This window comes from Myotis nattereri (genome assembly GCF_964212035.1).
Source record: "Myotis nattereri genome assembly, chromosome: 2".
NCBI lineage: Eukaryota > Metazoa > Chordata > Mammalia > Chiroptera > Vespertilionidae > Myotis > Myotis nattereri.
The window spans coordinates 27,862,936-27,877,919 of record NC_138076.1 but is presented as its reverse complement, the minus strand read 5'-3'; the positions used below and the strand labels follow the sequence as shown (position 1 = coordinate 27,877,919).

The 14,984-nt window shown below is 36.2% G+C and overlaps 1 protein-coding gene across 5 annotated transcripts in view; it reads right to left on the bottom strand.

The window, feature by feature from the left end:
• The window catches only part of PSD3 (pleckstrin and Sec7 domain containing 3), a 274,398-nt gene that overhangs the window by 191,329 nt on the left and 68,085 nt on the right, over positions 1-14,984 (bottom strand). For 2 of the 5 annotated variants that reach the window (XM_081085033.1, XM_081085035.1), the window contains 4 exons: positions 9,881-10,087; positions 9,711-9,791; positions 7,064-7,176; positions 3,842-3,900 (listed from right to left, as the gene is read on the bottom strand). In XM_081085033.1, coding sequence (XP_080941159.1) covers positions 3,842-3,900; positions 7,064-7,176; positions 9,711-9,791; positions 9,881-10,087 — 460 coding nt within the window. Of the gene's footprint in view, positions 1-3,837; positions 3,901-7,063; positions 7,177-9,710; positions 9,792-9,880; positions 10,088-14,386; positions 14,494-14,984 lie in introns of those variants that run through there. The other 3 variants (XM_081085038.1, XM_081085037.1, XM_081085034.1) reach the window with 2 other exon arrangements.

The window sequence follows — 14,984 nt, the reverse complement described above, 5'->3', positions numbered from 1 at the left end:
GGGGAGGCAGCAGGAAAGATGCACTTAGGGCAGCTGCCAGTTACAATAATGACAATCACAGACACGGAGTTCCTGAGGATACTAACCATCTATCAACCTCATGCAGGTTTGTGGGACTTTTGAGGGTAGAACTATAAAGTAGCACAATATAAAAAGTAAAAGAATTAAAATTATTTAATACCAGTTCTTCTAATACTGTCCACTTCTGACAATAAAACCAAATATTTTACCCATTACTTAAAATTCTAGGATCCTAGAGAGACAACCTAAGAAAAAAACTCATAATTATCAATGCAGTTTACAGATTGAAAATAATCAATTCCTATGACCTATCTGAACTTGAACTACACACATCTTTTAACATTGTTCTGGTACAAAACCTACACTTTATTCCTTGACCTTTTCGTCCCCCTACCAGTATCGTGTACTAGCCTTGGGTTTACTCCTTATCCAACCTATAACCCAACACACACAAAAAGCCAGTAAGGTCCTGCCTCCTATATTAAACTCAGGCCCCTGAGGATGCTATCCAGCGCTCTCTACACATCCCCAAGGCAAATATTGGCAGGATGCCTGGCCTACCAGAGAGCACCACCACTCCAGGAAAACAGCACTCCCACCCCCTTACATACACTGCACAGGGTGGGCTGGCTTCTGCCAATACGGAAAAGCAGAGAGAGACTTTGGTTAAAAGAGCTAAACATCCCAGGCCACAGTGTTAATGGGTAGATTTTGTCACGAATCTTGATTAAAAATAATGTCCTGGCTACTGCCTCTGACCATGGCCTGACCTTGGGCAGCCACTGTCTTGTGGACATCTTTTGACTTTCAGTTGTGAAATTGGCTAACGAACTATACACCAAATATCCCACTTTCACTGCAGCTCAGTTCTGTACCTAAAACTTCCTGCCACCTCAGAGGCCATCCCTGGTGAGAAATGCCTGCCTATTGTCCTGCCCCTGCCACTTGTCTTCAGCCTCAGCAATCAATACTCCTGCCCTGAGGGCTGGATCGAGGTACAGGAGAGCCAGTTGTAGTGAACAGAGTGAATGCATTTGAAGATTTATCCAGAAAAGGAATGGTATGAATTTATTCTAACATGACAGATGGTTTTATTCCTATCATTTCTAATAAAATACAGGCTTAAATGAAAAAATGTTCAACTCTTTCCTTATTGACAGTTCAAACAAAACTCAATACAACTTAGTTCCATTATAGCAAGAGAAAAAATAGAGTTTGTTCTAATAGAGATGCACCTTTAAGTGCAAGTTTAATTTACATGTATATTTCACAGATGACGACGCATTTTAAAAGTAAGAGATTCCTTGGCAAGTTAGGCACACGGTCACAACTATAAAATATTTAGGAAATAAACAACTTGCAGACAGTAAAAGCAAATCAATACTATTGCTAAAATAATGAAAAATCATTCATATTTTTCAAAAATAGGTACTGAAGGAAATTGCCGTTCTTAGTTCCGATGAAATAATTATAACATCTGAGTGAATTTCTCCCCCAAATATTATATATACTTCAGATTGGGGGGTTTTCTATCTGCTGTAGAGAGGTTTAACTGTAACTCAATATATAATTAAAATATCCCTCCAGTACTCTTTCACCACGGCACCTCAGTGACCTGCTGCCATTTCCTCGGTTAAACCTGACTAATGGAGGTAAGCCTAGCCAATACCACCCCAGGGGAGATATGACTTCCAGGAGCATGTCCCATTTGTTTCTGCTCCTAACTCAAATGGCACAGAACTTGGAAGGGAACAGACACACTCTAATTGTTTATTGAATGAGAAAATAAATTAGAAAAAGATAGGAAGGCATTCAACATGTAATGCTGTTAGATTTATTATATGAATATACATTCTATCATTTTATTAGTAAGAAAGTTAGCAGGAAGAACAAAAGACCCATACCAATGCATTTCCAATGCACCATTCCTTTGAGTCAATGAAACCCTCATGAAAGATTCACAAAGTACAGCCAAAAGAAGTTCATCTCCCAAGTTATGCCTCCCCCACTGAAAGCATGAAGACAAGCTTGTCTCAGCACTTCCAAGAAAGGTCATGCTGTTGTATTCCTATTATGACATGATGTAAGGAAGAAAAGCAAAACGGTTTATTAGTTCATTCCCCAAGAGAATTATTCTGGCATTGGAGTAAGAAACAAGAGATGAGGGCCTAAGCAGTGCAGAATAAGGAGAAGGTGGATAGGGACAGAAGTTAGAAATAATTCACTTTATATTTTAAATGATTCACTTTTATAGGGTCATGCTAATAAGTCAGACTGACACTATAACAATCAATCAGGCAACCATGATGCAAGAGAAGCTACATCCAGAATTATGGGTAAAAACTTACCACCTAGAAGGCAAATTATTTTTTAAAGGAATCCAGAGGAGGAAGAGAAGAGAAACACATTATCATATAGTTAGTTCTTATGATTACTACTATACATTCAACAGACTTGTAACAATAGGCATTACAAATAAGGATTAAAGACTCTAATACACAAAACCTAAATAATAGACAATTTAAAGTATATAGAATACATTTATGAAAACAAAACTAAGAACTAATAATCACCAAAAACAAAACATGATTTTAAAGATACTATAGAGAGATTTACTTGTATTTATAATTTTCTCCCTCTTATATGTAATTCTGCCACTTCAACCAACTGTTAATTATGCATGATTGGCATAACTCCAGATAATATTAAAATGTCCATTTAAGTAAACTATCTCTTATGTCGTAGTTGCCAAAAAGAAGTGTGATGCTCATTTAATCTCCTTTCAATTACTCACAAGTGGTCTGAAGACACAACCAGAACAAATCGAGAGCTGTGGTTCTGAACCCAGAGTGCCCATGGCTTGTTTGGACATCAAGCATCTGAGTTATCTGAGTAAATAATAAACCTCACACCTTTACTTATGTCTATTTCAAATTATTGCAATTAATAAGTCACATGTTTATTTGAAAGTATTATCAAAGTAATCAGCTTTTAATAGAAACAAATCCCCCCAAATCTAGCAACTTCCATAGAAGTTCTATTAAATCAGGTTATTGAATTCTTTTTTTTTTTTTTGCTTCATTATTTATACTTGTTCTCAGTCAACAGACACTAAATACACAATATTGATATGTGGATGAGACCTCAAAATATCCAAGATGAAAGTTTCCCCATTCTGGTATCAGTGTTACATGGGGACAGCCTTCTCAAAACTGTCTCCTTTGGCTGAAAGTAAGAGTGAGAAGCTGAGTGGGAGGAAAGGAAAGGGAAAGAGTTGCAACTGTTATATTACATGGTGGGCAGAGGAGAAAGCACAGAACACCTGCTTCTCTGGTAACAGAAAAACAAGGTCAGCACAGTCCCGATTGGTCGTTCCTATAACTAGTTGGATGAATATTAGATTAGGATACTTAGTTCAAGGCTCGAATTGTTGGAATCCCAGCAATTTCGTATTACGCTCTATTACCCAAGAATGTCCCCTGAAAGTGTGTGCACTTTTGGTCTACTCTGCACACCTGCTACATATGTCTACAAGTCACTAGCTATTCTAAATCCACCTCCTGGAAACTACAAAAGGAATTCCTAGCAGTATTGTGAGATTTGTGAGGATAGTGTTAAAATTATGATTCTATCACTTTATCTCTTTACTTTTCTATGCTAGCATGTGAAATAGTTATTTCTTTTTCCAAAGATTTATGTTTACTTACCTGCCATGAAGAGAATGGGAGAAAGGGAGGCAGAGAATAAACGTGTATGAAGGTAAAAGCACAGATTGGGGCATTTTGGATTTCTGTAAGACAGTTCACAACCATACACTTACATGGCCATGGAGATCTGTGTTAAGAAGCATCATTGCACAGGTGAGACAATGGACGCCGTCTAAGGGAAGAGACAAGGACAGAAAGCATTAATTCACTATTTCCTAGACTCCTATTCTCATTAAAATAGCATATATTAAGAACACAATATATATGAAAGCACAATACTGTAGTTAGGCACAAGTAATCATATTTGCTTGGGGAGACAGAAATCAGATAAGAATAAATCATTAAAAAGACCTCAGTGCAGAGAGTTGGACTCTACTGGATAAAGTAAATTATTCCTACCTTTCAGGAGGACAATTTGATAGTACATATCTTTAAGCTTTGAAACAATGTCCTTTGACACAGCAAACTTACTTCTGGGCTTTACATTAAGGAAATAAAAAATCTACACAACATACAAGGATATTCAAAGAAACACTAATTATAATAGGGAGCAAGTAAATATGACACTCCAAAAACATATTTCTGTTATGTTTAAGTAATTTAAAATCTTGTCCAAGTATATATGTTGAAGTGGAAAGATATTTCACAATAAATTAAAATATGAAAAACACATTATATGTAGTATAACTCCATTTAAATATAAATACATCTGGAATAATATATAAGGTGATATTAAAAGAGATTATCATCTCTGGAAAGTGAGATAATTTTTTTATTTATATCTTCTCAATTTTAACAACAGATATGAAAATAAATAGTTTAGTACTGTTCTTTTTTTTTTTTTTTTAACTTTCTGGGAGGAAAGTGAATTAGGAAAGAAGCAAAAGTTAAAGAAAGCCACGATTTGAATCTTCCTCAGTTTACTGTTGGGTATTACTCCTCTGGCTAACCATATAATTAGGAATCGTTATCTTCTTTCTTGCCATTCTTTAAAGAAAACATATAGTTTGGATGGTCCAAGATACTATGAATCAGACAAAAGCAAAATACTAAAATAATCTGTGAAAACTTTAAATTTAAATATTCAGGGGAAAAAGTTGCCCAGGCCGGAAAAATTTCACACTTCTATAGAAGCATTACTTTTCTTACTTTATACAAAAAAAGGAAAAAGCACTGAGTTTAGCTTCTCATTTCCAAGTCGTCTTCTTCTCTCTCTGTAATTCTCAACCCAAGTACAGTAAGACAGCGTATTTTTCCAAAGCACGCCTTTTAGTAGGAGATTTGTTATTAAAGTCTCTACTAGTACGTAGATGCTACTAAGTACCTAAAAGAATGCTTATTCCAGTCTCATTTTATTATCACAAATTCTAAATACATTTAAAACAAATTCCTGAAAGTATCTGTTAAACTCAGTTGATAAATATCCTATCAACAGGCAAGTGAATGCACAAATCCATCTTCCTATTGTACTCAGGAATGTCATGTTAACATCTTAGTATTAGGAGAAGATTCTAATAAAAACAACCCTTTCCTCTTCTATCCCTGGCATTCTCAACTCAATGCTGATAGTGATAGAGACAGTGAATAAATTATCTAAATATAGTGAAAGAAAGAAAGACAGACAGAAAGACAGAAAGAAAGACAGAAAGACAGAAAAGACAGACAGAAAAAAGAAAGAAAGAAAGAGAGAGAGAGAGAGAGAGAGAGAAAGAAAGAAAGAAAGAAAGAAAGAAAGAAAGAAAGAAAGAAAGAAAGAAAGAAAGAAAGAAAGAAAGTTTCCATTTCAGAGATAGGAATGTGACTTCATTTTATCAAAATGTGTTTTTATTGATTTTAGAGAAAGAGGGAGGGAGGGAGGGAGGGAGGGAGGGAGAGAGAGAGAGAGAGAGAGAGAGAGAGAGAGAGAGAGAGAGAGAGAGAGAGAACGAGAAGAAACATGCAACCTGGGCATGTGCCCTGACCAGGAAGCAAACTGGTGACCTTTTGGGACACAGGACGACACTCAACCAAGTGAGCCACGCCTGCCAGGTTAACAAAAGCCAGGATTTGCATCTTCCACAGCATCTTTTACTATTTGGGTATTAGTTCTCTGGCTAACAATATATAGAGAGGAATGAATAGTTATTTTCTTTTTTGCCATTCTTTAAACCAGTGGTTCTCAACCTTTTGGCCCTTTAAATACAGTTCCCATGTTGTGACTCAACCATAAAATTATATTCGTTGCTACTTCATAACTGTAATGTTGCTACTGTTATGAATCGTAATGTAAATATCTGATATGCAGGATGGTCTTAGGCGACCCCTGTGAAAGAGACGTTTGACCGCCAAAGGGGTCGCGGTCCACAGGTTGAGAACCGCTGCTGTAAACAAACCATTTAGGTTGAACGGTCCAAGATACTATGAATCAGACAAAATCAGGAATGTGACTTTAATAATCAGATAGTTGTTTAGTTATATTCCGAAGGATTGGGAGTGGGGCAAACAATTACTTTATTCAATATCAAATACACTTATCTTTAATTAATTGGTAATACTGAAGCTGAGAGATAATTACCATTTCTAGTGCATCTACTCTCAGTCATTTATTCCAGAATGTATAACCCTATGGAGGATTCTCCAATGGCAAATAAATGCACTTGAGTTCAAGCCCTGAACACTTTGCTATATTGTAGGAATTGAAATGGAGGAAAGACCACTCTTCATAAGGTACATCAAAAGCTAAAGTTGCTTTTTAAAAATAACACAATAAACATAAAGTCAGTGGTCAGTGTTGTTTTGATTACTTTCAAAGAAAAGCACCAGAGACACACCATAAACTCGTGAGATTTGTAAATGTTTCCAAAACTAAGCACACATGCACCTCATCAAGAAATTAGAGATCAGAAGCTAAGGAAGAAGAAATATGAAAACTGGAATTTCATTTATTACAATCCATTTTGCACATAAAATCTCAGTGACAAGCATAAGCAATTTAAAAAATATGGTCACACTCTGGAACTAGAAAATAGAGAAAAATAACTGAGAGTAAAGAAATCATGCATCAATAAATATCATGCTTTTTAAAGAATATTTGATGATATGAGAAAATGCTCACAATGAAAGAGAACACCAGTAGGAAACAACTCCCTAGTGATTCTGACTTGACATTAAATAAATATTGTACAAATAGACTAGAAAGAAGTAAATCTGACTGTTTATAATATTATCCTTAGAAAGAAATATTTAGATGATTTTCATTTCTTTGGTATAATTTTCCACAATCAAATGTAACTTTTATAATGAGAAAAATAATCCTTATTATAAAAAAATAAATCCAAGCATTTCCATCAGATTACCTTGTGAAGCAATGGTGTCCGGGTTACAATAAAAATACCTATTGGAGAAGTGTATTAAAACTCTCTCTCGTTCTTGAGTTTCTCCCACAAGAGAAAAGGCTTTAAAGAAATACCTAAAAAAGAGTGAGAGGGAGGGGGAGATGAAATTTTAGAAAACATTACCACACTCTTTATGTTTGACATTTAAAGTTAATTCATATAAGCATTAGAAATTACACAAATTAAGATATGCTGCAGTTATTTTTTTTAAATCACTTAATAGATGGCCATTCAGTATAAATTCATACTGACATTTCAATTCTCTTAAATGGCAATGTATAAGATGACAGGACAATAACATGGTGGCCAATACATCAAAAAAAAGCCTTGGAAAGGCAGGCAGTTTCCTCATATGACTAAGGTAGCCATTTAAAAAGATCAGTTGAGTAAAAACCAAAGAATACTTAAGACTAAATGCAAAACCATGTAGGCTGTTTTAAAACTCTACATGAATCACAGTTTTTTTGCCATTTGTTACATGACTATAATTGCCACTGACACACTGCTAAAATTACAATTATACTGTCGTGTGCATAATAGATTTCTGTTAATTTTACTTCGCCTATTATCACCACATAAATAAATTGTTACATGAGGAGGAAATTGAAAGATAAAACTCTATTTATTTCATAAGTTAGGAATAAATTAATTTGTGTATAAAACTTCTTTGAACAGAAAATATTCCCAGAACCACACACACAGCCCAAATCAGAGTCACTGAGAGTACTGTCTATATATATAAAAGCCTAAGTGTCCATCCAACCATCAAGCTGGTAGCTATGACATGCACTGACCACCAGGAGGCAGACGCTCAATGCAGGAGCTGCCATGAAGCGCACTGGCCATTTAAAAAGAAATGGCACCACGGACTTGGCACTGACAAACCAACATTCGGCTTCCCCCAAGTGGGACACAGGCCCCACCACCCTAGAGCGACACCCCACCAAATCGCAGCCAATGCTACCAAGACCCCATGGCACAAAATGCGGCCCACAGCCCAGCCCAGCCTGGAAACGGTCACTGTGGGCACCGAGTAATGACGTCAAGTAGCAACGCCCAGCTTCCTCTCCCTAGTGACCAGCATCCTTGCAGTTTCTTCAGCCCAGGAACATGACTTGCTTTATAGCCAGGTGCAAACATTTACAGTTTAATCAAATGTCGGTGAAGCATTTTCCCGTGCCTCATCTCATTTGATCCTCACAGAAGTCCTAGAGTAGGTAGGTAGGAGACTCGGTAGAATCCTATGTTCTTTACATTAGCAAGAGGTGAATAGTGATATTAAAATATTTCTTCTAATTAATTTCCTTTCAATGTACCTGAATCTGTGCATCGGGACACTAGTTATAGAAAAAACCAGATGTCCCTCACTTGACAAAGTAGATGCATTCCCATGAGACGGGAAAGAAAAAAATCACTTCAAATGCTCTAAGAAATATTATTATTGAAAGAAATATATAATAAAACTTATTTCTATGATGAAAATGTTGCTCTTTATAGTCTGCTAATCTAAATTATACTGATAAAACTTTATTTTTTTCTAACTTTTAAAAAATAAATCACATAAAAAAGCAAAGCAAAACAAAAATATAGATCTCTCCTCCACCCTTACCTGTTTTCACTGCAAAACCTATGAATACCCTTGACTCATGCAGAGCCACAGAAGAAGTCTCTGTGTGCTTTATAATCCCAACAGCCCTCCTTCACCCACCAGGTCTCAGTTTCCTGCTTTGTAAAACTAGCAGGTTACACACATGATCTCAGAAGTCCTCCAGGCTCTGACATGTTATAAACTTCGTAAGATTAGATGCTGACTGGGTTCTACCTCCAGCTGCTGTCAGAAATTTACAGTACAATATGGTGTGGAAAATGAGGGTCAGATTGTGTAAGTCATCTTCACATGAACACATGAGCAAAAAGTGTTACTGCCTGACACACTTTTACAGATACTTTCTGCTGATTATGCTGATATTCATTTTTATTCCATTCATGAGTTAACTCCAAAGTGCTGTCTTAAAAGGTTAATTGGTATTGTAAACAAATGCTTAGGAAAAATATCTAAAATTCTACAGTCTATGTAAACTGCAATTTAAAAAACTGATCACATGAAAACCAAATGCCCACAGATTCCATTTCTCCTCATGACTTATGCTGCCACCATTCTTTACTATGTCACCTACTAGATGCCGAATATGAGTTCATGTAATTTCATAAAAACAATGTTTTCTCATTTTCTGATACATTTAATATTTATAATGCAATCTGAACTAAATTCACAAAGTAACTGTGGGTTTAAAAAAATAAACATCAGTGAGGCCAGCATGACTCAGTGGTTGCGCATCAACCTATGAACTAGAAGGTCATGGTTCGATTCCAGGTCAAGGCACATGCCCGGGGTTGTGGGCTCGATCCCCAGTATGGGGCACACAAGAAGCAGCCAATGATCTCTCATCATTAATTTTTCTAGCTCTGTCTCCACCTCTCTTCCTCTCTGAAATAAAATTTTTTAAAAATCTAAACAAATAAAAATCAGATTTTTAGCTTCAGCACATTACTTTCTCTTCTTAGGAGAAATTTTTTGGAGGCAAAAAGAATAGAAACTTAATCTTACCTGAGAGACTGATCCAGCGTCATTCCTGTAAAATCAAAAAACTTCAGATATTCTTCTGCAACTAGTCTGCTAAATTCATTGCTACAAGAAAGCAAAATAGATTTGGTTATTAATATAAAAGCAAGTGCACACACACACACACACACACACGGCCTTGGGACAGAACGTACTTCTTGCCTAGGTGCTTTGCGACATCGGACCTTTTGAATCTGTCTAGTTGATAAAGGCGTTTGGCCAACCTCTTGGCTGCTTCTACGTTGCTGCTAGTGCCATTACTGAGACTTTCTGAGGGCTCCCTTTCCAGAATTTCCGTGTTCCCCATTTCAGCATGAGCCTCCTCCAGCAGTCCTGTTTTCACCCCAGCATGGCTGCGAGAACTGAAAAAGAAGGAAAAAGAAGTCAAAATTTTTCTTGCATGGCAAAAAAAGGAAAATAGCTGAAAAAATTATGATACTGTACAACCAACTAAATGAAAAAACTATTTTAAATGAGATTGTTTTATGCTTAACCATTTGTACGCCATAGGCATCTATAGACACAAACAGTGGACCTTTTTAAATTAAATTCAAAGTTTCATGGAAGTTAACTGGCTAATTATTCATAAAATATTGTCAGTTACTATTTCAATGCACTAAAGAAGTGACTGCTTAAATCCTGGATAAGCAGTTCTCAAACCTTTTGTTCTCAGGACCTTTTCATTTTTAAAAGTATGGAGGACTCCAAAGACCTTTGCTTATGTGAGTTATCTCTATTGATATCCACTATATTAGTAATTAAAATAGAACATTTTCAAATATTAATTCATTTAAAAATCCATATCATGAAAATAAACAATATATTCTTATTAAAGATAACTATATTTTCCAAAACAACAAAGTTTAGTGAGACACACAACCGTAATTCACATTTTTTACACATTTCTTTAATGGCTGGCTTACTAGAAGACAGCTGCATCCTCATAGCCATTTTGACATTCAAGCTGCATTAATGTATTGATTTGATTGAAAGAGATTAAGAAAAAACAGCGTCACACAGATATTTAATTACTCTTAATATCCTTTTCACACCATTGTAGATATTATTTTCTGATATGACACCCAAATAAGACAGTGGTAAGTTCTTAAAGGTTAGTTGCAATATAGAATCTAAACTGTATCAATGAATGTTTTGTAGGAATATTAAAATCTATCTTACATTTTGAATGGATCTTTTACCAGAAATGATTCTGCAACATACAATGGTCATTTGCAAAATATCTGTTGACATATTTCATTATGAAATATGAAGAAAAATCACATTCATTAATGTCACCGCTAATAATACCTTCAAAAAGTCTAAGTATTGGGAAGTTGTCGAATTTTTGGTATGGATCTGTTTTCTAAACTTCTAATTTTTTGATGGGAAGCCCACATTTTATCATTGGCAATAAAAATTGTCAGTTGTTTTCCTTAAAGTGATAGACACACTCTATATATATGCAAGAAAATGTTTGCCAATAACCTAGTTTCCAGTCATACTTTGAAGGAAAAATGGCATTCCATGAAAAAAGGGAGTAGTTTACAGATCACAACTCTAATTATGTCCAAGTGCTTTTCCTGGAGATGGCCATCGGGAGCAGAAGTGTTTTATGCATATTTTCCATTTCATCCCATGAGAAATGAAAAAGGCATGTAGTCAAGGATTGAAATGTAATTAATGTGTACTGCTTAATCAAGGACATTTTTAGGTGAAACTGGCCTGTTTTTATTTCAAGTGCATGGTAGTAAACTGCAATATAGCCATTAGAACAGTTTGGTGCTACTCCCTTGATTAGTGCTAAGACACTCCCTCCCACTGCTTTTGTACCACCAATGCAAATATCAACATAGTGAAACAGGAAAATAATGCTGTACTGTTGTTATAAAATAACTTTGATCTCACAAACCAACTGAAAGGGTCTTGGGAAGCCCCACAGACCATACTGGGAAACTTCTGTTCTAGAAAGGAAGTGGCTGGCTGTAGAATGCTACATCACACAGACACAAAAACCAAAGAACTTATATGCATGTATGCATAACCCATCAACACAGACAATAGTGCGGTGAAGACCTGGGAAGGGGGCGGGAGTGGAGTGGAAGGGGTTAATAGAAAACAAGGGGATGTCTGTAACACTTTCAATAAAGATAAATTGTAAAATATGTATTTTATAAAAAAAATAAAAGAACACAAAAGGAAATTACCCATCATTTTTTTCTGAGTAATGAAAATAAATGGGTGATTTTGTTAAAAAAATAAAACCAATGAGAACACAGTAATTTCCAAGTCTTCATTTTAACTTGGTAATAAAACAAAGCTATCTCATGATGAACTCCTGTGTGTAAGTAGCCTTCCAACACATTTACAACAGACTCTAGACCAGTCGTGGGCAAACTACGGCCCACGGGCCGGATCCGGCCCGTCTGAAATGAATAAAACTATTGAAAAAAAAAGACCGTACCCTTTTATGGAATGATGTTTACTTTGAATTTATATTAGTTCACACAAACACTCCATCCATGCTTTTGTTCCGGCCCTCCGGTCCAGTTTAAGAACCCACTGTGGCCCTCGAGTCAAAAAGTTTGCCCACCCTTGCTCTAGACAGTCAGAATGTTTCTGTAATGGACCAGAGAGTACATATTTTGGACTTGTAGGCCACCTAAGGCCCCTACCACACGATTCTTTCTTTCTGTTGTTTTTTTACAACTTTTAAGAACTTAAGAGCCATTTCAGGCAAGGCTGAATGAGGTCCATAGAGTAGTTTGGGTGTCCCTGCCCTATCCATACTTCTTTAGCTTGGTCTGAATAGTACTAGGAAGTACAGTAACCATTTATTGTCTAAAACAGGATACTCTGAAGAGGGAACAGGGATGACCAATCATTCAAAATGTAACTGTAATTATTACAAGTAAAATAAGCATTACCAATAGAAAGAAATTCATTGTAAATTTACATAATGAAATACAAAAATCACGTTAGCAAAGATGAATATTTTAAAAACTGCTCAAATTCTATTTTGTCACCTATTCTATCAAAATTATAATTTCCCGTTTTCCACTAATCCACCAACTAAGTGTTAGCCTGACAGCTTCACTAGCACTGAAATGTAGTTGGGCTACTGTACAACCAGCTGATACACCAAGTAGCTCCTAGGGGCAAAGTCCCTGCGTTCCCTTAACCCTGCCAGACCTGAGGGAGTTAACTGTCCCTAGCAGCCCCTCCCCAAGCTCACTTTCCAAGCTACTTGCTGTCCTGAAGGGGACTATCAGGAAGGAAAAAAAAGGAAGGTTATTCCACACTGTCTCTGAGACTCAATCAACCACAGGAAAATTCTGTTCTATGCACATGCCAATCACACCTTCCAGAAGAGACTTCGGAGAAGCTGGAAATACAAGGTGGGGGTTTATCAAACCCATGCTGACTTATTTCACTGCAACTATTCATGGTATTACTTCATTTTCTTAAAGTCCAAGTCAAATGTGAATATGTAGTCAATTCCAGGACAACAGACACAAACTAGAGCTGATCCAGGAGAACCAGGATGCCCAGTAACCACCTTAAATAAGTTTCCAGCAGAAATACCTACAAATGACAATAAATTGCTTCATCATGGTGAAACCTTCATGCAAATACATTTAAATATTTTTTCATTCTAAACCTTCCTCTAGAGCAGCAGTTCTCAACCTGTGGGTCGCGATCCCTTTGGCGGTCGAACGACCCTTTCACAGGGGTCGCCTAAGACCATCCTGCATATCAGATATTTACATTACGATTCATAACAGTAGCAACATTACAGTTATGAAGTAGCAACGAAAATAATTTTATGGTTGGGTCACAACATACAGTTCCTCAATTTAAAGGAACTGTATTTAAAGGGCCAGAAGGTTGAGAACCACTGCTCTAGAGAGTTGACATTACCCAGCCAGTTTTGTGAAATTTATCTTATCGGAAAATGAATATTTAATTACTACATATGGCAAACCTATAAAAAATAAACTCATAGAAGAAATTTCTTTTAAATACAACTTTTTGTTTTCTCACATAAGTGGTGAAATGTAAAATATTTATTCCAAGAATGATTTTAGTTAAAATCAAATAATTTTTATAAATAAAAAAAAATATCCCTGGAGTTGTGTTCCCATGCCTTCTCTTACTTTATATATTAACTATCATGTTGCAGGAAAATGTCAAAGAAAGAATTTTCTTCTCAGTTAAACTGATACTTATTGTTCACTTCTCAGGGTATATACTTAATCACTCCAGGCAAACATGTAGTTTATACATCGCACTGCAAAGATTTTGTTTGAATACAAGATACTTATCCTAATGAGCATACTTTTTTAAATGTAGTAGCCAAAATTATTCCTATTGTTCACGTTTCTCATTCCTCACATTTGCCTCCTCTTTCTACTAGCTTTCCCAGCCAGTCTATTTCTCATTTTCCTCACATTCACCAGAAGGTAATATTAAAATCTGTAGGCATCAGATTTCTCTGGATTTTAGTAAAAAAAGAAAATTAAGAATAAAGTGAGGTTAAATACCTCCATTCCTAGATGGCTTCATTCTGTCCCATTTCACAATTTACCAGATTATTTGAATGAGAACAGAGATTGCTCCTTTTAAATCAGAATGTATGTGAAAAGATGGCAAGACAAACTCACCAGCAATAAGATAGACACCAAGAGAAGCTCATCATGGAGCCCAGGGTGCGCATGGGCCATACTTCCTCTTCTCAGCCCCTTCCCAGTATCCATTCGCCCACAACTCCAGAGTCTGCTGGTCTTCTAGGGATTCCAAAGAACTGGCTCCCTGTGAGGTCACATTACTATGACCTCACATTCTCAGCAGAGTGTTTATTGTTGGGCCTTTTGTAATGCTTTCAGAGCCTCAATAAAAACAGGAGCCAGAACACAGGGGCCACTGTATATGAAGGACATAAACAACAATGGCAGCCCGGCCTTGTTCACATTTGATCAAGCAGCGTGATGGTCCCTCTCCGAGAGAATGACACCCATTTTGTTTCCTGGAATACACAAGACACTGTCCATCTAGTCTGTTGAATATTAGATGCTTTTCAATTTCCCCTTTTCTATAGTTCCATTTTTCTTCTTAATAATCTCATAAGGTGAAATCCCAACCAGTGACCTAAATGTAGAAAACATTTCCCGAAAGATTTTCCCTGTGTTCTATCGAACGCTTGTATCTCACACCTCCAAGCAAACATGCTAACACTATAAAAAAAAATCAGATCATTGAGTC